This window comes from Myotis lucifugus, unplaced genomic scaffold (genome assembly GCF_000147115.1).
Source record: "Myotis lucifugus unplaced genomic scaffold, Myoluc2.0 scaffold_14, whole genome shotgun sequence".
NCBI lineage: Eukaryota > Metazoa > Chordata > Mammalia > Chiroptera > Vespertilionidae > Myotis > Myotis lucifugus.
This window is the reverse complement of record NW_005871062.1, coordinates 345,817-369,678: the sequence shown is the minus strand read 5'-3', so window position 1 is coordinate 369,678 and position 23,862 is coordinate 345,817. Positions and strand designations below refer to the sequence as shown.

At 39.8% G+C, this 23,862-nt stretch overlaps 1 protein-coding gene across 12 annotated transcripts in view; it reads left to right on the top strand.

Moving 5' to 3' along the window:
• The window catches only part of DLG1 (discs large MAGUK scaffold protein 1), a 286,228-nt gene that overhangs the window by 125,335 nt on the left and 137,031 nt on the right, over window positions 1–23,862 (top strand). For 9 of the 12 annotated variants that reach the window (XM_023750530.1, XM_023750534.1, XM_023750528.1 and 6 more), the window contains exon 6: window positions 13,350–13,448. The exons of the other annotated variants lie outside the window; for them this stretch is intronic. In XM_023750530.1, coding sequence (XP_023606298.1) covers window positions 13,350–13,448 — 99 coding nt within the window. The remainder of the gene's footprint in view (window positions 1–13,349; window positions 13,449–23,862) is intronic. 12 annotated transcript variants of the gene reach the window in all.

Below are 23,862 nucleotides of genomic sequence, written 5' to 3'. Positions count from 1 at the left end.
CCACGGGCCATGCTCTGTGTGTGACAGGGTAGAGCCCATAACCTCCCCCATCGGCCCTGCCCTGAGTGTGACAGTGGTGGCGCCCCAACCCCCTGATCGGCCCTGCTCTGTGTGTGACAGGGGAGAGCTCCTCAACCCCCTGATCGGCCCCGCTCTGTGTGTGACAGGGGGGAGCTCCTCAACCCCCTGATCGGCCCTCCTCTGTGCATGACAGGGGGGAGCTCCTCAACCCCCTGATCGGCCCTGCTCTGTGTGTGACAGGGTACGGAGCCCCAACCCCCCTGATGGGCCCTTCTCTGTGCGTGACGGGGTGGCGCCGCAACTTCCCTATCGACCCTGCTCTGTGAGTGACAGGGGGTAGCGCCCCAACCCCCCAATCGGCTCTACCCTGAGCTTGACTAGGGGTGGCATCGCAACCTCCCGATCTGCCCTGCTCTGTGCATGACAGGGGGCAGTGCCCCAACTCCCCAATCGGCCCTGCTCTGAGCCCGACCAGGGGCTGCACCTAGGGATTGGGCCTGCCCTCTGCCACCCGGGAGCAGGCCTAAGCCAGCAGGTCATTATCTCCTGAGGGGTCCCAGACTGCGAGAGGGCACAGGCCGGGCTGAGGGACCCCCTTCCCCCGCCCCCGAGTGCACAAATTTTTGTGCACCGGGCCTCTAGTATATATATGTATATGTATATATATTTTAAATTTGACTTAGCATTGTTTTCTCTAAAGATCTTTTACTGTGTTATTCTTTGTACTTCCTGGCACTGTTATTTAGATAACAATTTCAGCTTCCTTTTTGTGTCAAAATTTAGAATTTTGATAAAGGTAAAAATAGTTGTTCAAACTGTGGAGAATAGTAGCCTATAACTATTAATATACTTAACAACCCTTAAAAACAATTGGTGTGATACTTTTATAGGCACATGCAAATCAGTCAACAAAGAGTGGACCTGTTTTGTGCAAGTATAAACCAACTGGCTATGACATCTGGAAGCAGTGGAATTTTAGGAGAAGCCTGAACACTACTTATTCTGCCCCTAGATAAATTTATTTAAAAGATTTTTCTCCCTCACCCCTTAACAGGAGCCCTGCCAATTCATACTTTATCCTTTAGTAAACCCCAGTTTAGTTCTTTCTGAACTGTATTTACAGTATTGTGAAATCTAAACTGTGACCATTGACTCAGCCAGCTCTGGAGTGTGAAGAAGTTGTTATGACAGGATGGAACTAATTGATTGCCCTACTAAATTTTTGTTGGTCCTGAGAAAATAAGATTATAATCTGAGATTTGAACAAATAGACCCAAGCTTCATTTTTTTTTCTTTTTTATTGATTTTCAGAGAGAGGGGAAGGGAGAGGGTTAGAGAGATAGAAACATCGATGAGAGCATCATCAGCTGCCTCCTACACACCCTTCACAGGATGGAGCCCGCAACCCGGGCATGTGCCCGACCAGGAATCGAACCAGTGACCTCCTGGTTCCTGGATCGATGCTCAATTGTTCAGCCATACAGGTCGGGTTATTTTTCTGTTTTTAAAGGAATAATCTTCATAGACCCATCTAATATATCAAAGTGTTATAAATTTGAAAAATAAAATCAGTTTGAAAGAGAGGAAAATCAAACAAGAAGCATACAGATTTTGATATTCTTTGTTTCAGCTAAGTACCATAGCTGGATGGGGGTGGGGGGTGGTGGGAGGGGAACAGAACAACAGTCATTTTAATCACTTTGTCCAAACTGAAAGACTATATACAGTATAGAGCTTAAATTCTTTCAGTTAAAAGAACACAGCTTTATTATATAGGCCTTTTTTATAAAAATGTTTTAAAGAATTCTAGATTAAACTTAAAATTTCCATATGTACTTTTTTGTTTTTTTAATTCTCACTTCCAGTTTGGGGGGAGGAGTTGCTTTTTTTTATTATCATAGATTAAACATTGCAACATAATTAAACCAATTGTGGTTAGTAAAAACTAGGCTGGGTGTCTTGAAGTCATTTTCTATTTTCTTCATTGACAATCAGTCTTTTTTCTTTTTTAAAGTGACACTGCAGCCTGTAGGCCAAATCCAGCCTGCCATCTGCTTTTATAAATAATGTGGGGTTTTTGTAATGTTTTTATTTTCTAATATTTTTATTTATTTTTTAGAGAGAGAGGGGGCAAAGGGGAGAGATAGAGACATCAATGTGAGAGCACAACATGGGCATGCCCTGACTGGAATCCAACCGGTGACCTCTCAAGGCATGGCATGGCACTCAACCAATTGACCCACACTGGCCAGGGCTGTCAATAAAGTTTAATTGGAATACAGCCATGCCTATTAGGGTATTGCCTGTGGCTACTTTCAAGCTACTACAGTAATGTTGGGTAATTACAACAGAAAGTGCATGGCCTCTGAAGTCTAAAATATTTATTACCTGGCCCTTTTTAGAAAAAGTTTGCTAACCTTTGACCTAAGAGTTAATGAAGTTTTTTTTCTGCATTGTTGTATATTGTCTTTGTATTAAAATATAGTAGTAACAATAAAGACAATAAACTTTTTTTGAACTATTTTAAAGAGACAATTTACTACTTGAGCATGCTGTCTTTAGACGATGATGGTCTGGGTTTAAATCTCTGTTCTGCCATATACTAGGTGTACTGGTTAATAATGGCAGATTTTTAATCAAAGAAAACACGATAATTTCAAGAGAAACATCAAAAGTGCTTTATTCAAAGTAATGTACATCGCTAGCTACACATTTCCCCCATCTTTCAGGTTATTTGTTGATACTGTCCCAATAGAACTTTCCTTGTTTTGAGGCAAGCCATTCAGAGACCCAATTTTCCACTTCTTCGTACATTTTGAAGTGCTGCTCAGAAAGTGCATGTGCCATCAATCGGAACAAGTGGTAATCTGAAGGAGCAAGGTCTGGTGAATAAGGCGGGTGGGTTAATACTTCCCAGGCCAGATCTTTTAACGTGTTTTTAACTGGTTTTGAAGTGTGTGATGGTGCATCATCATGAAGCAAAATTACTTTGCCGTGTCTTCTGGCACATTCTGGTCATTTCATGATCAAAGTGTGGTTCAAATTGATTATTTGTTGTGGGTAGCGATCAGTACTAATGGTTTCATCTGGTTTTAGAAGCTCATAATACACCACACTTTCCTGATCCCACCAAATGCAGAGCATTGTCTTCTTTCCGAAGCAATTTGACCTTGCAGTCCAAGTTGATGATTGACCTGGATCAACCCATGATTTTGTGCGTTTGGGATTCTCAAAAAAAATTCACATTTCATCGCCAATTACAATTCAATGCCGTTGAAGCAACATTTTACTGATGAATTTTTGGTTTTTCATTTGTCTTTTGTTCAGTTGATGTGACACCCATTTTCCTTCCTTTAAAGTCTTTCCCATTGCTTGTAAACGCTCGGAAATTGTTTGCTGAGCAACATTTAATCTTTCTGCAAGTTGTTTGAGTTTGACACGCATCTTTATCCAAAAATGCTTGTAATTGTTCTTCAAACTTCTTCGGTTGACCTGGACATTCTTTGTCTTTCACATTGAAATCATCACATTTAAAGCGTTTAAACCAGAGTTCACAAGCATCTTGAGATGGAGCATGTTCACCATAAGCTTCCCGAAGTATACGGTACCTTTTTCTTCAAAATCAAGTAATGAATTAAAACTTCCCACAAATGCTCTTTTTTTGGCACGAAATTCAACATTTTAAAGTGTAAAAATATCTTTGATGTTAACACCTTCAGTAAATTTGACATATGAAGTTTTGAAGCTTGCTGTCAATACAACAAAGTAGCATACATATCAAATCGCATATATATCAACATATGTGTAACTCCATCTATTGAAAAAATATCCGCATTATTAACTAGTACACCTAGTACTAGCTGTGGTACCTTGGACAAATTGCCTAAATTCTCTGTGTCTCTTTCCTCCACCTGTAGAAAGTAGGGTTGAAAATATCTGCATCAAGATTTAGTGAGAATTAAGACAATACATGTAAAGCCCTTTTGTAGTACCTGACATCAGAAAGGTACTTATTATCATTGTCACTAGCATCTTCATCACCACTACCATTGTCATTCGTTCCACAAAATATTCTAGCCTCTTAAGTGATGAGTCTAGAGATATGGAGAAGCAGCCTAATTATAGAATGATAAAGAATTATGTTTTAGCCAAAGGATTGGTAATCTTGGCAGAGTCCATCAGGAAAACAGATTATCACAGCAATTATTTTAACAAAAGAGAATTTGCTATGGGGTGGTGTTTACAATGGAATTGGAGAACCGAAGACAAAAGGGAACACCAAGGTAAGACAGAGATATAAACCACAGGAAGCAGCCACCACCTGGTGAGGAACCTAGAAACCAAGTTGAAGTTAGTAGATCCCTGAAGTTTGGAGGAAGGGTCCTATAGGTTTTAAAACATGAGCTGTGAGCAAGACCTGGGATTTTGTTGTTGTTTTTAAATTTTGGAACCTAAGGTCGTCAAGTGGTAGATTGTTTTGAATACCTTCTGATTGGTAGTGGTTGCCCAAGCACACAGAAAGAATCTTTTAGCAATAACTGATATGTATATAGCATGAAAGGGGATTGGAGGAGGGATGGATGTACACAGTCTATTCCCTCAGTCATTTTATCATTTTAGAATGCTGATGAAATCAATCTCTTTCGGCAGTCACTGGTTTCATTTATTCAACAGATATATAATAAATACTTCCTATGTGCTGGGTACTATTGTAGGCACTGGGCATACAGGGGTGAATAGAACAAGAATCCCTACTTTTAAAGAGATTATATTATAAGGGAAGAAGACAAACACAATTAACTAAAATATATAGTTTTCTGGAGAAAAAGTAAAAAAAAAAAAAAGATAATAGCAAATGTATGTATCTGTGTGTGATGAGGGTTAATAGGATAACCAAGACGGGCTTCAACTGGAAAGTCATATTTAAATGAGACATGAAAGAAATTGTAGAATTGAGCCATGTAGATATCTGAAGCCAAGACCATTCTAGGCAGAGGAATCTATACTAATAAAAGTGTAATACGCTAATTAGACCGGATAGACCGGATGGCTTCTGAACATCCTTCCAGACGTCCTTCCAGACAAAACTGCGGTGGCTATGAGGGCCGGTGGCGCGGGAGAGGCTGCAGCGCAGGCCGGTCCAGCGCCGTGGCCCCTTCTGCAGAGGCAGCAGGAGAGGGGGCTGCGCGGTCCTGGTCCCAGTGCTGCCCCTTCTGCAGAGGCAGCGGCGCGGGCCCAGTCCTGGCGCCACGCCTCCACAGAGGCTGGACGGGGTGCGACCTGCTGTGCCTCAACCTCCCACAGTCCCTCCTTCAGCCGGCCTGGCCCCTGATTGCCCCCCACCCACCAGTGAGCAGGGGGCGGGGCCAGTGCTAAGAAGTGAGGGCCAAGGGCTGGTAGCTGTGGCAGCTGGCAGTGGCAGCAGCAGCAGGGTGATGGGGGCGGCACCTTCCCCTGATTGGCCTGGTCGCCTCCACAGAGGGAGGCCAGACTGCATCTTAGACCTGCCCCAGGCCTAAGCCATCAGTAGGACATCCCCTGAGAGCTCCCGGACTGTGAGAGGCTACAGGCTGGGCTGAGAGACTCCCCCCTCCAGTGCACGAATTTTTGTGCACCGGGCCTGTGGTAGTAAATAAAAGACTCTGAGGCCAGAGCATCTTTATGATACTTTAGGAACAGGAGGGAGGTCAGTATGGCTGAAATATTAAGTGGGAGGATGACTTCAGAAATGTACCGAGCTTGAATAATTAGGGACTTGTAGAAGAATGAATAGAATAGGATAAATGTGTGATTACTAGGAAGCATTAAGAACCCGTTTTAGGTTAGTAACCCTTTAGTCCATGGTCGTGTGTGTTTCTTTAGCCACATTCTGATATAATCAAGTTTTTAAAAAAGCATATTGCAGTTGGTAGTTTCATACTTATTTGTTAATTTTGTAACCTTTAAGTCCAATTTTTAGGTCTTTATTTTAAATTTTTATTGATTGTTGGCTCATCCTTCTTCCAGTACAAAATGATCAGCTGAATTCTGATAGAATACCATCTTTTCATAATAAAGGGGTGGTAAACCTTAACTAAATATCACGAATCTTGTAAGCAGATATAGATTCATGAACTAGATGATCTGTCTGTATGAACTAACAAATCTGCACCCATTTTTTATAATAGGACTAGAGGCCCAGTGCACGTTTGTTTGTTTTCCCCACTGTACCAGCTTATATTGATGGTACTTGTTTGCAGTAACTGTGGTAAAAGGGCATTTGAAGCAAATAAGAAACAGATTTAAACAATGAAAAACACCTTTATTTTAAGGTACTGGACCCCTGCTGAGTACAGTGACTTTCAAGCAGAGTTTTGATATATCTACTGTGCTGTATTTTATTCTTCTGTAAACATGCAAAAGGCTCACAGATTTTTTTTTTCCTGGTTTCACTGTCCCTCTTAGATAACTTCTTTGACATTAAATCAGAGAAACATGTCTCACTACAGCATAATAGATATTTAAACGAAGGAATTTGGATTAAGAATATTAACTATGCAGCCCATCCAGCTTGGCTCAGTGGTTAAGCATCAACCTATGAACCAGGAGGTCACAGTTCGATTCCTGGTCAAGGGCACATGCCCGGGTTGCAGGCTTGAACCCCAGTGTGGAGCGTGCAGAAGGCAGCAGATCAATGATTTTCTCTCGTCTTCGATGTTTCCATCTTTCTCTCCCTATCCCTTCCTCTCTGAAATCAATAAAAATACTTTTAAAAAGAATAACTATGCTGTACAAAAACAAAATAAGGTTCTTATTGACCAATAGTTACACAAGGGTAATTACTCGCCTTATTACCTAATGCAGTGGTCGGCAAACTGCGGCTCGCGGGCCACATGCGGCTCTGGCCCCTTGAGTGTGGCTCTTCCTAAGCCTTAGGAGTACCCTAATTAAGTAAATAACAATGTACCTACCTATATAGTTTAAGTGTAAAAAATTTGGCTCTCAAAAGAAATTTCTATTGTTGTACTGTTGATATTTGGCTCTGTTGACTAATGAGTTTGCCGACCACTGACCTAATGTATTGATAAAAGATTTTCTAATTCCTATATTTCATTTTCCATGAATATACATTTATTTAGATCTTACTGATTTTTATGTATATCCCAAGCTCAGTTTATCCCATTCATGTAACATGTTAATATAAGATATAAACAATTATTAATTACCTGATAGTACAGTTTCAGTTATCTTTTAGAGTTTCATTTTATGCTATGAAAATCATTTTAATAAATAATTTAGTGAGAAAAAATATTAAGTGTTTTTTAGATAGCCTTGCAGATCTTTTATACTTGGGTCTAACTATGATGTGTAACAGATAATTTTTAGTGGCTATTGTGGGTATTATTCTTAATAGTCTTGCCTCACTCCCAACTTCCCATCAGTCGCCAGATACGCAAATTATATATTCAGAATCTATCTTGATTTGCCTATTCATGTCCATTTTCACCATGACCACCATTTGGTTTAAGCCACTGTCCCCTCTAGGATGGATTATTACAGCAACCTCTCAATTGTCCCTTCTGTCTCTTCCTATATCAGTCAGGATTCATTATGCATATACAGGGTGGGGCAAAAGTAGGTTTATTCTTGTGTTATTTATTGTTGTATTATTTTCCATGTGAATAACTGTAAACCCACTTTGCCCCACCCTGTATGAAAACCACTTTAACTATATTAAGCAGAAAGAGATTTAACCCAGGTAGATACACTTAATATACCTTTTTTTTTATTTATTGTTGAGTGAATGAAAGTGGAAGAGGGTGCTGCATAGTCGTAAATGTAGATGTGCAATACACATTATGTACCTGGCTGTACCTAATGAGGCTCAGATCACTTTTATGAAAATTTATTACCTTTTAAAAGCTGATTTCAGAATTTTAAGGTATCACATTAAATATGAAATATAAAGATATGAAGAAAATAAGAATCTCTAATAATCAATTTCAACATTTTTCAAAAAGCTGTCAATTTGAATACTGGTTTACAAAAGTGTTTTTAAAATATGTACAATCCAGTTATTTTACAGGAATTTACAATTTTCTGCAGTGTTCTTTCACACAGTGTTAATATTATATAGCCTCTGTTGTCATGGAAACAAGTCTCTGAAGGCAACCTCGAAGGATAATGATTCCATGGTGTTGCTATGGATAGAAACTGAGACAGTTGTTAGTCACCTGGTCAAGATTTTTTTTTAATCTTGGAGATGATCTTATTGAGTGATACAGATGGAGCAGGAAGAGAATGATGACTAATAATCACTATTGTCTAATGAAATATGTATCTAAGATTTTTCAAGTTTAAAAAGCTTATGCTGAAATGCCTCCTTTTCTGTAATAACCCAAATATAATGGTCACTGTATATTGCGGCCTCAATATTTATATTAGAATCCTAAATTTTGACATTTTCTAATTTAGAATCTTCTTATAGAGCTCCCCCAAATTTTACCATACTGTTAATCCTGCATTGAAAATATCCTCTTATTTTTCTTCATTTTAATGATTTAATATCTGTACTGTTCCTCATCATTTAACCTTCATTTCATTATTTATTATTTAAGGCTGTAATTTTGTTTCAAATGAAAATTTACTTTGTTGTTTTATAAATCTTTGTTACCTGAATTGATTATCAGCTGTGGCTAGGAAATGCTGTGTGTCGATATGGCAGTTTGTTGTTGTTGTTGTATATAATTAATTTGTGTTTATTGTGAAATATGAATACGTTTTGAGTATATCAAAATGCATTAACGATCTGAAGACCATGCTGTGGTTGCAGTTAGGTATGCCAAGGGGCGCTATGGCCCAAGATGTACGTTTTATTCTGAAATCTGGTTTAGGGCAAAGCAATTTTTTTTCAGTATACAAAATAAATTTATTACCAAATTGTAGATACAAAATAATTAGCCATTTATTGGCAGTTGTTTTTTTGAAGACTTTCTCAGCAGTATTTGCCTTAAGTTAGAGGCAGGGGCAAATGTTCTTTTTCAAAGTATTTGCTTAGTGCCCTATAGAGAAGAGAGTGGATTAAGATTGTGTAAATTTCAGGGTTTTTAAAAAAGGGTACTTAGAAATAGATAAAGGAAACAAAATCTAGTTGCTAAAAATCTCTTTCTACGGGAAATAAGAAATCCAATAACAGAAATTCAGCAATTCTTTTCCTAATTCTTTACAGCTTCCCTTTTGTGAGCTGAACCTCAGTTGTAAAATGAACTTGATCCTTACCCTTCATCTCTAATAGTCTTATATTTCACTAAAATTTGTTAGCATCTTTTAGAACAACTCATGTGAAATGGGTTTTCCTTTTATCTTTTAGAGAATTGGATGGTAAACGATCATTATTGATTTTCTCTTGATATGAACAGTGGGTCTCCCATTTCTCACACTGCATTATAATATTGTGTATTTATTATTGACAATTAGGAAAATAGAATATATAGCCAAGTGACTGGAACAACTGGTCACTATGACGTGCACTGCGGCCGGCCAACCAGTCTGATCAGGGGTAGGGCTGGCGGCCAACCTCCTGCGTCCCCTCCCCCTGGCCAGCTGAACCCCATCCATGCACGAATTCACGCACCCGGCCTTTAGTGTGAAGTGTGGCAGTGGGGAGGGAAGGTACTTGTAATCCTGCCCCCAGAGGTTAACTTTTTTTTTAATATATATATATATATTTTATTGATTTTTTACAGAGAGGAAGGGAGAGAGATAGAGAGTTAGAAACATCGACGAGAGAGAAACATCGATCAGCTGCCTCCTCCACTGGGGATGTGCCCTCAACCCAGGTACATGCCCTTGACCGGAATCGAACCTGGGACCTTTCAGTCCGCCGGCCAAGTCTCTATCCACTGAGCCAAACCGGTTTCGGCCAGAGGTTAACTTTTCACACATTTATTTCCATAATTTTACACTTTTCATTTCTCCTTTTTTGTTTAATGTCATGTCATTGGCAGTATTCTATATGACTTACAAACTGTTTTTACAAATGATTTATCCTTGTTGCCTGATATTTATTTAATCTTATATAATTATCATTATTTACTTAACCATTTCAACACCTTTGGATATTTAGGATATTCTACGTTTCCCCAAGTATAAACAATGCTCAGGGGAATATATTAAGAGTATTAAAACATTTGCTTTTTAAATTATTCCCTTGAGGATAGATTTCCAGAATGACTATGTCAGAGAGGTTAGATATTTTTATGGCTATAGACAATTACTGCTGAGTTGGTTTTTATAAAGTTTGTATGGATTTATATTTCCAAGGGCAGTGTGAGAGAGTACTTGTTCCCATGTATTAAAATTTTTTTGAGTTTGTTTATTGTGGTAAAATATATGTAACAAAATTTACCATTTTAACAAGTTTTAATTGAATAATTCTGTGGCATTAGTTATATTCCCAGTGTTACGCAGTAATCACTATTTCCAAAATTGTTTTTATCACATCAAACTATGTAACCATTAGGCAATGATTCCCCGTGCCCCCATAACTTCTATTCTCCTTTCTGTCTCTGAATTTATCTATTTTAAGTATTTCATATAAGTGGAATCATACAATATTGTTCTTTTGTGGCTGATTAATTTCAGTTAGCAATAATGTTTTCAAGATTAATCCATATTGTAGGATATATATCAGAATTTTATTTTTTATGGCTGACTAATATCCATTTAATGCATGTAACACATTTTATTTATCCATTCATCTGTTGGTGGACATGTGGGTTGTTTCCACTTTTTTTATTATTATTCATTTTTTACAGAGAGGAAGGGAGAGGGACAGAGAGTTAGAAACATCAATGAGAGAGAAACATGGATCAGCTGCCTCCTGCACACCGCCCACTGGGGATGTGCCCGTAACCAAGGTACATGCCCTTGACCAGAATCGAACCTGGGACCCTTCAGTCTGCAGGCCGACGCTCTATTCACTGAGCCAAACCAGTTAGGGCTGTTTCCACCTTTTGACTGTTGTGAATAATGCATCATTGAACGTTGGTGTAAGTATCCAGTTTCCTGTTGTTAGTTCTATTGAGCATATACTTAAGAGTAGCTTAGAGCTGGGTCATATAGTAGGCTTATGGCTCATTTTTTGAGGAACTGCCAAACTGTTTTCCACAGAGTATGCACACTTTCCCATTCCTACCAGCAGTTTTTGAGGGTTCCAGTTTTGCACATTCTCACCAATACTTGTTACTTTCTGTTTCAGTTTTCCCTTTTTTATTACAGCCTTCCAGTAGGTGTGAGGTGATATTGTAACTTTGATTTGCATATCTCTCATGAATAGTGATGTTCAGTATCTTTTCATGTGCTTATTGGCCATTTGTATAGCTTTTTTAGAGAAATGTCTATTTGGGTCCTTTGCCCATTTTTTTATTGTTTTTTGTTGTTGTTGAGTTGGAGTTCTTAGTATATTCTGGATATCAAACCTTCATCAGATGTATGATTTGCAAAGATTTACTCCCATTCTGTAGGTTGTCTTTTCGCTTTCTTGATAATGCTTTTTGGTGTACAAGAAGTTTTAATTCTGATTAAATCCTAATTTGTTTTCATCACTTATGCTTTTTTAATGGTCATATTTAAGAATCTATTGTCAAATCCAAGGTCATGAAAATTTACCCCTTTTTTCTTCTACGAGTTTTATGGTTTTAGCACTTATATTTAGGTTGTTGATTAATTTTCCATTAGTTTTTATATATAATGTTTTAACTTTTTTTTTGCATGTGGATATCCAGTGTCTCAATACCTTATTGAAGAGACTTCATACATTTTTGATAAATTTTCATTGCCTGATAGAGAAAGAAAGTTAACATTTTAATTTCATTTTGTATTTTTATCAATGAGGAAAAGCATAGTTTCAAGTTTAGCAATTTGTTTTCTTTCTGTTTTAAGTCTCTTAATGTACATTGTTGTCTTATTAATTTAATTTTAATGTTTTTATACATATAGAATATGTCATTGATAGAGGAAATATGAATTAATTCCGTTTATAAGGTTTGGAACTCGTTAGAAAACACCTTTCTGTGTTCCAGTTACAGCTTTATAAAAATAATTGAATCAAGTCAGATAGAGTAATCTATACTAATAAAAAGCTAATATGCAAATTGTTGGGACGCCCTCATGTGTAACGACCAATCAGCTGGAGGCTGCGTGCGCAGCAGACGCAGGTGGGCAGGGACTTGCAGTGTCAGGGCCGGGGACAGGGCTGCGGCAGAAGCCTCCACACGCCTGCACTGGGGGTCCACAAGCCTCCGTCTCGGCCCAGCCCGGCTTACCTCTTTGGGGCAATCCATCGAGGAGCCCCAGGTGGGTGGGCAAGGCCTACCTCTTTGGGGGGATGGATCATGGGGCTCCCACACTGTGACAGGGCACAGGCCAGGCTGGGGGATCCCCCCCCCCCCCAGTGCACGGATTTTGTGCTCCATGCCACTAGTTTAGTACAAATATCAAAGCTTTATAGTTTAAATATGTCACTAGAGTTGCCACTTCTTTTTTCATTTTTTCCAAAATATGTCTGGCATATAATAGATACTCAATGAATGCTAGTTGCATTAATGACTTTACAGGCAGGTTCTTGATAATAGAGGTTAATAGCACAGATTAGTTTAAGTTATACAGATTCAATTTTGGAATCTTTTGAATCTTTTGTCTGTAGATTTGTAAGGCCCAATTATCTACCTGATAGGCAAATGGAATTATTTTTGATTCTTTCAATACAAGGAGGAAGGTAGTCACATATATTCTGGATGCTAGAAAAATATTTTGTAGTCTGTCTCTGAAGCTAGTGTCTTGTCGCTTTGAGGAGGAGCATTATAAATTGTTATCTTTTATTATTTTCATTTAAACATCTAAGGCAGTGGTTCTCAACCTGTGGGTCGCGACCCCTTTGGCGGTCGAACAACCCTTTCACAGGGGTCGCCTAAGACCATCCTGCATATCAGATATTTACATTACGATTCATAACAGTAGCAACATTACAGTTATGAAGTAGCAATGAAAATAATTTTATGGTTGGGTCACAACATGAGGAACTGTATTTAAAGGGCCAGAAGGTTGAGAACCACTGATCTAAGGAGTAGTCACTCTTTTTAACTGCAGAGTAATTAAAATATTTGTGATATAATTATTAATAAAATACTTTCTGGAAATCATTTTCTCATTCAAATTGAGGTAATATATTAATATTTTACCTACTTTTCAGTTCATTCTGAAAACTATAATTTATGACAAACTTTCTGTTATGTGATTCCTTTTTATTTTGACATTTTTCCTGATTTTTTGTCATTGATGATTTTTAGCCAACAGAAGCTGTACCTCTCTCTTCTCCCACTGTCCCTGTGATCCCTGTCCTGCCAGTCCCTGCTGAGAATACTGTCATCCTATCCACCATACCACAGGTTTTTATTAGTTTCTTTTTTATTTATAAATTTTAATTTGTTTCTAATGTTTCTTTTTTGTAAGTGTTTTAATTATTTTTTTGTTAGATTTGGTCATTCACTTTGGGCTTCAATTGATATTTTTAGGGAATTAATATAAATTAATTATCTTATAAATAAAATTGTAAGGATTTGCTATAAAGTGGGTTCAATATTTGCCTTTTTATTAGTTACTCTATGAAATAGGACACATTCTGAACTTCATAATATTGAACCTGCTTAGATTTATCATGTCTTTTGTACTTGTAAATGTGAAATAGTTTTAAAAATATTTTTGCTTTTGGAAATTTTGTTAATTTTTAACAAAATTAAGTATGGCCATGGGGAGGGGCTGTGGGTGATGGGTTTGCTGGCCCGCCATCAAATGGGGTGGGGAGGCAATCAGGGGCGGGACCAGCCAGTGGGAGAGGCTGCAGGCCTATCGTGGTGGGGCGGCCAATCGGGAGCGTGCTGGCCAGGGAAGGGGGGAAAGGGTGGGTGGGCCAGCCAGGGGGGAGGGACCGCGGGAGGTTGGCTGGATGTCCCCACCCCCTGATCGGGCCATTTTGCTGGCCACAGTGGGCGTCATAGCGACCGGTCGTTACGGCGTTATGGTCGCTGGCTTTTTATATATATAGACTAGAGGCCCAGTGCACAAAATTCGTGCACTCGGGGGGGTCCCTCAGCCTGGCCTGCGCCCACTCACAGTCCAGGAGCCCTCGGGGAATGTCCCGACTGACTGCTTAAGGGCTGCTCCTGCAGGCCTAAGCGGTCAGTCGGACATCCTTAGTGCTGCCGTGGAGGCGGGAGAGGCTCCTGTCACTGCTGCTGTGCTCGCCATCCGTGAGCCTGCGTTCTGACTGAGCGGTGCTCCCCCTGTGCAAGCGCACTGACACCAGGGGGCAGCTTCTACTTTGAGGGTCTGCTCTCTGGTATTCAGTGCACATAATAGCAACCAGCTGTTCCACTGTTAGGCTGAAACTGGCTCTCCAATATCCCCTAATGGGTCCCAGATTGTGAGAGGGTGCAGGCCAGGCCAAGGGACCCCAGCTGTGCATGATCGGGGCAAGGGAGGGCGGTGGGCCAGCTGTGGAGGGACTGCGGGAGGGCTCCAGGCCATGTCTGAACCAACTCACTCAGTCCCTATCGGCCGGACCCCAGCAGCAAGCTAACCTACTGGTCGGAATGTCTGTCCTCTGGTGGTCAGTGCACGTCCTAGTGACTGGTCGACCAGTCAACTGTCTGCCCCCTGGTGATCAGTTCACATCATAGCGAGTGGTTGAGCGGCCTTAGCATATCATTAGCATATTATGCTTTGATTGGTTGAACGGACGACCAGACACTTAGCATATTAAGCTTTTATTATATAGGGTAGATAATAATGATGTTAGGTGTGAAAGATCTCAATCTTATTTAAAGTGTGAATAAGTACATCTTTATGTATTTTTACAATTAATGATCTATAGTATAAAATCTAGGTAAAAATAAGCCCCATTGTGGGGGGAAATGGAATATCAACTATGATTATGAGCATTTCCATGCACTTTTACCCCTCCTAAAAAATAAAAATCAATAGGAATATCATACAAAATATGATTCTAGGAGAAATTACAGGTATTATACTAAAACTTTAATAATTCTAAATAAGAGAGAACCAAGACTGCAGTGTAGGGTAAACATTGGTACTCGCCACCTCCCACAACCACATCAAAATTACAACTAAAATACAGAGCAACCATCATTCAAAACCACCTGAAATCTGGCTGAATGGAAGTCATACAACTAGAGGAGTAAAGGAGAAATACATCGAGACTGGTAGGAGGGGTGGAGGCGCAGAACAGACTGATTCAACACCCACATGTGGCATGTTTAATATGGAGGGATAGCTCTGCTGCAGAGGTCTCAGGTGAGAAGCAAGGGCTTCCAGACCCCCAGCCAGGATTCCAGAGCTGGGAAGAGAAGTCCTCATAACTTCGGGCTGTGAAAAACAGTGGGGATTGTGACTGAGTGACATGGAGGCTGCTGGAGACCCATGTAGTTCTTCTTAAAGGGACAGTACACAGACTTACTCAGACTCAGTCCCTCTGGACTCCAGCACTGGGGCAGCAGCTTTGGGGGATCCAGGGACATATGGGGAGGAACTGGATTGTCTGGCATCAGGGCAGGAATTCAGGTGCAGCTTTCTTCCAGACAGGAGATCTCACAAGGTTCATTGTTCCTGTGCTGGGATCTCCCCGCAACTCACAGAGCTGACCAGCAGCCATATCTGAGTTGTCACTGGGCGGGGGACCTTAGGCTGTGCCCCCCACCCGGCAGGGCTTGACAGGGGTGGGGTCAGCCAGGTCTGGGTTTGGGTCTCGCACGATTTTGAGGTGCATGCAGGTGGGGGCGTACTTGACTCTGGGTCCCGCGGTGTGCCCCAGACTCTGACAGGCGGAAGATTTTCATATACATTTTACTAATTTTCTTTAATCTCTGAAGCTTCTATTATAGAGAAAGGGCAAATAGCAATATTAAAATATTTCCTCTAATTAATTTTCTTTTAATGTGCACGAATTTCATGCACCAGGCACCTAGTTTATTATACCTAGCCTCACTTTAGGTTTTAAATACACTACAAAAGTTCATGTAGGGGAACTTAATAATTTATGTTGTATTGTGTGAAAAGCCTATGTGTATGCCTCATTTTCCAGAATAAGTGTTTTGCTAATTAATCAAGTATAACAAGTACATTATAAAATTAATACAACTGATTAAAATGTCTGTCCCCAAATACATTTGTAAGTTTATATTTAATATGTAAGCAAATTTTAACATTTTAAATGCATGTAATTTTTCTTCTAAGGATCTACATGACCTTTTTTTCCCTTAACATTTTCTTCCATGATCTTTTGCTGCAGTAATAGGGCTTTGTAATTTTTTTTATTTTAGCTTTATTGTTGAACGTATTACAGATGTTCCCCTTTTTCCATTGACCCCCTTCATCCCATTCCTGCCCCCTCTCCAGGCCTTCACCACACTATCTGTATCCATGGGTTATGCATAATGCATATGAGTTTACATTTTAGATGCATCATGATGTTATAGAAAAAGAAGCAGCCTAGCTGGTGTGGCTTAGTGGTAGAACATCGACCTACTGACTTGGTAGTCGTGGTTTGATTCCCAATCAGGGTTCATGCCCAAGTTGTGGGCTCAATCCCCAGTGTAGGGCAGCTGATCAGTGAGTGATTCTCTCTCATCATTGGTGTTTCTATCTCGCCTTCTCCCTTCCTCTCTGATATCAATAAAAATATTGTTTTTAAGGAAAAAATAGGAGAAGACGTAAGATTCAGAATCTAATCCTGCCTTTGTGACTCATAAACAAGTAACTTAATCTTTCTGAGTGTTATACTCCCTACATCTACTAAAATGGGAGAATAACACCTCCCTGACTACTTCAAAATGAGTTTGAGGATCAAGCAAATTAGACAGACAGATAGCTAGACAGATCATAATTGTTTTTTATTATTTGTAGAACTTTTTATACTTTTCAGAGTGATTTTTTTATTGATACCATGTCATTTAAATTTTATCAAAGCCATTTAAATAGGAATTATCATGCTTATTATACAGAGTGGTACAGAGAAATATATATTCAATGGCTGCTTGAAGTTGCAGAAAGAGCAAGGGCTTTATAATGCACCTACGTCTCACTTTCTGGCCTCATTCACTATTTCCTGGCCTCACCCTTTTCTGGCTGTGTGATAGTGGGGAAATTACTCAGCTGCTCAGAGCCTCAGTTTCTCCACATAGAAAATGAGCACATGGTAGGTGAATAACAGATGCTAGTTCTTCCTAATGGAGATATAATATAATTTCTATGATACTGGCCTATTAAATATGCAGGCTTATTTACACCCCAGAGTAAATATTCTGCTTTAGAACCAGATGCTTTAGACCTCTGTTTATACTAGTTTTGTAAAGAGCTGTCATTTAATGAAAGTACTGTTGAAAATGCTTTCATACAATTTTTTTTATGTGTATATCAAAGTCTTTGTTCATACTCAGACATGTGCTTTGGAGGGATTGCTTTTAGTTCAGTTTGTTACTCTAATGTTGTGTATATTAAGATGACTATAACATTGTCCTTGTCTTCTAGGAGCCTACTATCTGCAAGAGACAAGTTAACAATTCCCACATGACATGAGAGTAGTTACATTAGAAATATATCCAATCCAGAGTATCCTATTGCTTCTGGACTGTTCAAGTTTCACAAAACATCTGGTGTATTGAGTCTTAAATGATTTGACCATTAATATAATCTAAAGCATGACTTGATATATTTTCATTTTACTGGTAATCTTAAATAGAATAGCATACTCTGGATTACCTTGATGAGTCTTTTTTAACCATACACTAATATGTAACTGTGGGGCCTTTATTCTATTTTTGTGTTTTGTTTTGGTTTTGCGGTTTTGTTTATTTTTGTATTATTTTCAGATCATTTCAAACTTACAGAAAGTTGCAAGAATAATATAAAGAAGTCCCATATACCTTTACTCAGATCCCCCAGTTGTTTATATTTTTACTTACTACATCTACTCCATCATTTCTCTTCCTATATAATTAACTGATATTATTTTTTGTGAAACATTTAAAAGAAAGTTTCACTCATACCCCTTTTACCCTTAAAAACAAATATTTTATAATATGTAATGTTTTTTCCTAAGAACAATAATATTTCCATAGTACAATGAGCTAAATCAGAAGATTGACATTATAGTAAAACCTCGATATAATGGACTAATTTGAGTGAGGGGATGTTCATTAAAGCCAAAAGTCTGTTATATAATAAAGTAGGTTTTCCAAATGCATGTGTTAAAAAATTGACAAATTAGTTAACCTGTTTTTACTTATATAGACATGTTTGGGTAATTGAAATTAAGTATGTATGAAAAGTTTAATTTCACAGAAAAGTTTCCTATATGTAGCACAGTAATTTAAAATTTACACTGAATAGGTCTAGTAAATGTGCATTCACCAGTCACTGTGAGTAAACTAGTGCACCTGGCGGGGGCGTGGCTTCACATATGTTGGAAAATCAGCCGGCACGCATTAAAACTGCTGCAGAAAGACTCGCCACTTGACAACAGAGCCAATTACCTCGCGTGAGCACGTGCTAATCATTCACCTAACATTGCTTATGAGTGGTGACTCTTGCATTTAAATATGTAGACTATGGTTGTAGATAAGTAATATTTATTTATGTCAGTGAAATTACTACAGTGTTTTTTCCCACATTGCTACAACTTGCACGGATGGGTTCAGGATCTGAAGGAGGGGCCAACGCACAAATGAAAACAGTAGACAAGAAATATGAATTTTTAAGGAGTTGGGGCCAGGTGGTGTCTCTTTCATGAAGAGCACACTGACCTCTGGCTAGTCCGCTTTTTATTTACTTGAATACACATTTGCCCTTTAACAATGCATACTAGTATATCAAAGGTAAAGTTTGGTAAACAGAAAAAGGATTATTAGGTTAGGGAATTTGCCTTGAGCCACCACTATCTCAACATGAACAATCAGTGCATAGTGTCAGCCCTGCTAGCGCCCAAGATCCATCGGCCTTCCACGTTCCTTGGTGCACTTTCATGATAGTATCAGCAGTGGGTGGCTTCCTGCACCACATATGGCCTATTTGCTAAAATTTATTAAAAATAACAGTGAATTAATAGCAAAAATAACGTGTTAATTTAATTATAAGCAAATCACAGTTGAAAGCATTTTAAAAGTAACAGGTATTGGCATACAGATTGGAAATTTTGCCATTAAATCCAAAGTTCATTATATTGAGGTCTGAAAAATTGAGGGTTTACTGTAATATAATACTGCTAGAGGCCTGGTGCACAAAATTCGTGCCCTGGGCGGGTGTCCCTCAGCCCAGTCTGCACCCTCTCCAATCTGGGACATCCCTCTCACAATCCGGGATTGCTGACTCCTAACCACTTGCCGGACTGATTGACACCTAACTGCTCCCCTGCCGGCCCGATCGCCCCCAACTGCCCTCCCCTGCAGGCCTGGTCCCCTCCCAACTGCCCTCCCCTGCAGGCCTGGTCGCCCCCAACTGCCCTCCCCTGCCAGCCATCTTGTGACAACATGGGGGGGGCCATCTTGTGTCGGCCATCTTGTGATGACATGGGGGTGGCCATCTTGTGACGCAAGGGTGTGAGGGTCAATTTGCATATTGCCTCTTTATTATATAGGACTAGAGGCCCGGTGCACGAATTCGTGCACCAGTGGGGTCCTTCGACCTGACCTGTGGGATTGGGCTGAAACCAGCTCTCCGACATCCCCAGATTGTGAGAGGGCGCAGATTGTGAGAGGGCGCAGGCCAGGCCGAGGGACCCCACCAGTGCACAATCAGGGCCAGGGAGGGATGAGGGAGGTTGGCCAACGGGGAGGGATCATGGGAGGGCTCGAGGACATGTCTAGCCCGTCTCGCTCTATCCTGTTGGCTGGACCCCAGCAGCAAGCTAACCTACCGGTCAGAGCGTCTGCCCCCTGGTGGTCAGTGCACGTCATAGTGAGAGGTTGAGCGGCCTTAGCATATTACACTTTGATTGGTTGAACGGCCAACCGGTTGACTAAACACTTAGCATATTAGGCCTTTTATTATACAGGATTATCTACAGACCTTAATTGTATTTTGCCAGTTGTCCCAATAATGTTTTTTATAGGAAAACCAAAAACAGGTCCTTAGGTCAGTGCAATGCTACACATTAAAGTTAGTTTTCATGATCTTTTAGTCTTATGTATCCTAGAGTAGCTCCATAGTCTGTCTGTCTTTCATGAGTGTGGCATTTTATAAGAGAACAGCCTAGCTATTTTGTATAATATTCTTCAATTTGTGTTTGTTTGATAGTCATAATTAGATGGAGGTCATATATTTTTCCCAATTATTTTATTGTGATAAAATACTCAATGTAAAATTTACCACTTTAATTATTTTTAAGTTTACAGTTTAGTTATATTATGTATATTCATATTATTATTAGGTCTGATTTATTTATTGTGTCTCTTAAGTTCAGTATAGTGCATATGGCTGGCTATCAGACCAGATATAGGGGATGATGTATTTTTGTCTGCCAAGAGCATCTCCTCCTGATGAAAAAGGCTCCCCCCCCCCCCCCGCATTTAAGCAATCGTATCCTATATAATCTGTCTATACTAATAAAAGGGTAATATGCTAATTAGACCGGGTAGACGGGCCATCTTCCGGATGTCTGACTTCCTTCCGGACAAAGCCATGGTGGTAGGAGTTGAGGCAGAGGCCATTAGGGGCGATCAGGCCGGCAGGGGAGGGCAGTTTGGGGTGAGATCAGGCAGGCAGGGGAGGGCAGTTGGGGGCAAGATCAGGCTGGCAGGGGAGGGCAGTTAGGGGTGATCAGGCAGGCAGGCAGAGGGGTTAGGGGCAATCAGGCAGGCAGGCAGGTGAGCAGTTAGGAGCCAGGGGTCCCAGATTGCGAGAGGGATGTCCGATTGGAGAGGGTGCAGGCTGGGCTGAGGGGAACCTTCCCCCCTCCCCCCCCCCCATGCATGAACCACTAGTTTAAATATAACTATTAAAATATTAATATCTTAAGTTATGTAAAAAACAAAAAGTGATGTTATAAACCAGTTACATTAATAAGAGCTTCTATAATTGCTCTTGTATTTATTTTACGAAGATTTTACTTCTTCAAACACCGTGATTTACTGTATGCTGTTGTTTCATTTCAACCTACGGTACTCCCTGTAGCATTTCTTTCAGGGATGGTCTAACTTCCTCAGTTTTTGTTTATCTGAGAATATCTTAATTCCTCCCTCACATTGAAAGGACAGTTTTTGCCAGATACAGTGGGGCCTTGACTTACGAGTTTAATTCGTTCCGTGACCGAGCTCGTAACTCAAATTACTCGTATGTCAAATCAATTTTCACCATTACAATGAATTGAAATGCCATTAATCCGTTCCGGACACCCAAAAAACACCGCAGTTGTTTTGTTAAATGTTTTTAAATAAGAAAAATGTATTTAAAAATAACGAATATTGTATAAAAACACAATACTGAACAATAGAATGTAGTGCAATAAACTTGTTTTATTAAGTTTAATGTACAGCATTTACCTTGGAGATCAAATGACTTAAAGATGCTGATGGAGTTGGAGGAGAAAGGCTGAACTGAATAACTGAATCTTATTTGCTGATTTTTGCCCTTTTCGCCACGCTTTCATCACTTTCATGTACAGGAGTTTTCGATAAAAACCTGTCCAATGAGATCTGTTCCATCCTCCCTTTCAGAATATTTCTGAAATGAGTTAGGCAAGTGTCATTAAATAGCTCCATCGCACGCCCAGTTGCAATTTTTTCTGGGTGTTTCTTTTGAATAAAGTTTGAAAGTTTCTCCCACATTCCCAACATTTCCTTTATCTCACTTATAGAGATAACCTCCTCCTCCTCCTCCGTGTCATCTATTTCCTGCAAAACCTCCTTGTGCTGCTGCGTCTGTAGCTCCTTTAGCTCCTGCGTTGTCAGTTCCTCAGAGTGCTCCTCGATGAGCTCATTGATGTCACCTTCCTTTATATCCGCACTCGCTGCCTCACCATGTCTGACAACGGAGTGAATGCCGGTCCTCTTTTTAAAATTTTTGAACCAGCCCCGACTGGCTTTAAACGGCTCGCCCGATGCCTCGTCCATTGAAGTGCCTGGGGTCTGCTGCAGCAAATCAGCGTAAATAGCTCGTGCCTTCTCACAGATTATAGCCTTCGTCACGGTATCTCCTGCGAGCTGCTTCTCGTTAACCACACCATTAGCAGCTTCTCCATATTTTCATGGATAGATGTCCGCTGTTTAGAAATTATTTTAACGCCCTTGGCTGGAGTTGTAGCCTGTATCGACTCCTTCTGCTTCAGTATGGTGCAGATCGTAGAAGTGCTACGCTCGTACTGCTTCGCCAAGTCAAGTACACGCACACCTTGGTCATGTTTTTCAATAATTTCTTTCTTTAATTCAATGCACATCATCCGCTTCTTCTCAGCCCTGTCCTTCGCACTTACTTTCTTCAGATCCATGGTTGAAAAAATGAAGTTTTGCAAAATAACTGCAAGCACAACACTGATGCTTCAACTAAGAGCTAACCGCTTAAAGTGAACGAGTGAGACACGTGATGTTGTGGCGTTCACTGTGACATTCGCTGCGCCAACTAGCGGTGGGGTATCTGAAGCTGGCTCATAACCCGAATTTTAGCTCGCAACTCAAAGCAAAAAATCGGCCGAGAGACGGCTCGTATCTCAAAAAACTCGTTAGTCGGGACACTCGTAAGTCAAGGCCCCACTGTATAGGGTTCTTGGTTGCCTTTTTTTTTTTTTTTCTTTTTTAGCTCTGAATATATCAGCCCACTGCCTTCTGACCTTCAGAGTTTCTAATGAGAAAGCTGTTGATAATCTTATTGAGGATCTTTTGTCTGCAAGTTACTTTTTCCTTGCTGCTTTCAAAATTGTCTTTGTATTCCAAGTTTGACTTAATGTATCTTTGTGTGAATCTCTTTGAGTTCATCCTACCTTGAGTTTGTTGAGCTTCTTGGATGTTTATATTCAGGTCTATTATCAGATTTGGAAATGTTTTGCCCATTATTTCTTCATATTTTTTTCTCTGCTCTTTGATCTCTCTCTTCTCCTGGGACTCACACTATGGGTATGTTGGTCTGCTTAATAGTGGCCCACAGGCCTATTAAATGCTGGTCGCTCTTCTTTAGTGTTTTCTTTCTGTTCTCAGACATAATTTTTATTATTTTAAATCCACCGATTCTTTCTTCTGCCTAATCAAATCTATCTTTGAGTTGCTCTAGTGAATTTTTCATTTCAATTATTGTACTTTTCAGCTCCAGAATTTCCTTTTGACTTCTCTTTATGTTTTCTTTCATAGATTTTTGTTTTCATTTTGTTCATACATCATTTTCTTGTCTTTGTTCACCTTATCTTTTAAGTTCTTAGAACATCTTTAAGGGTTGCAGGTTCGAGTCCCAGTCAAGGGCACATACCTGGATTATCAGTTCACTCTCCAGCCTATGTAGGAATGTGTGTAGGAAGCAAACAGTTGATGTATCTCACATTGATGCCTGTCTGCCCCCCCCCCTCTTCCTCCCTCTCCTCCCTTCTTCCCTTCCACTCTCTCTAAAAATCAATGGAAAAAATATCCTCAGTATGAGGATTAACAACAAATAGCTGAGTGCTTGAGTCAATGTAGTTTTTCTTGCTTTACTTTTTATTATGAAAATTTTCCAAAATACTCAAATGTAGAGAGAATAGAATAGTGAACTCCCTTGTATACTCATCACCAACTACAGTAATCATCAACTGGTATATTCTTTTATATAATC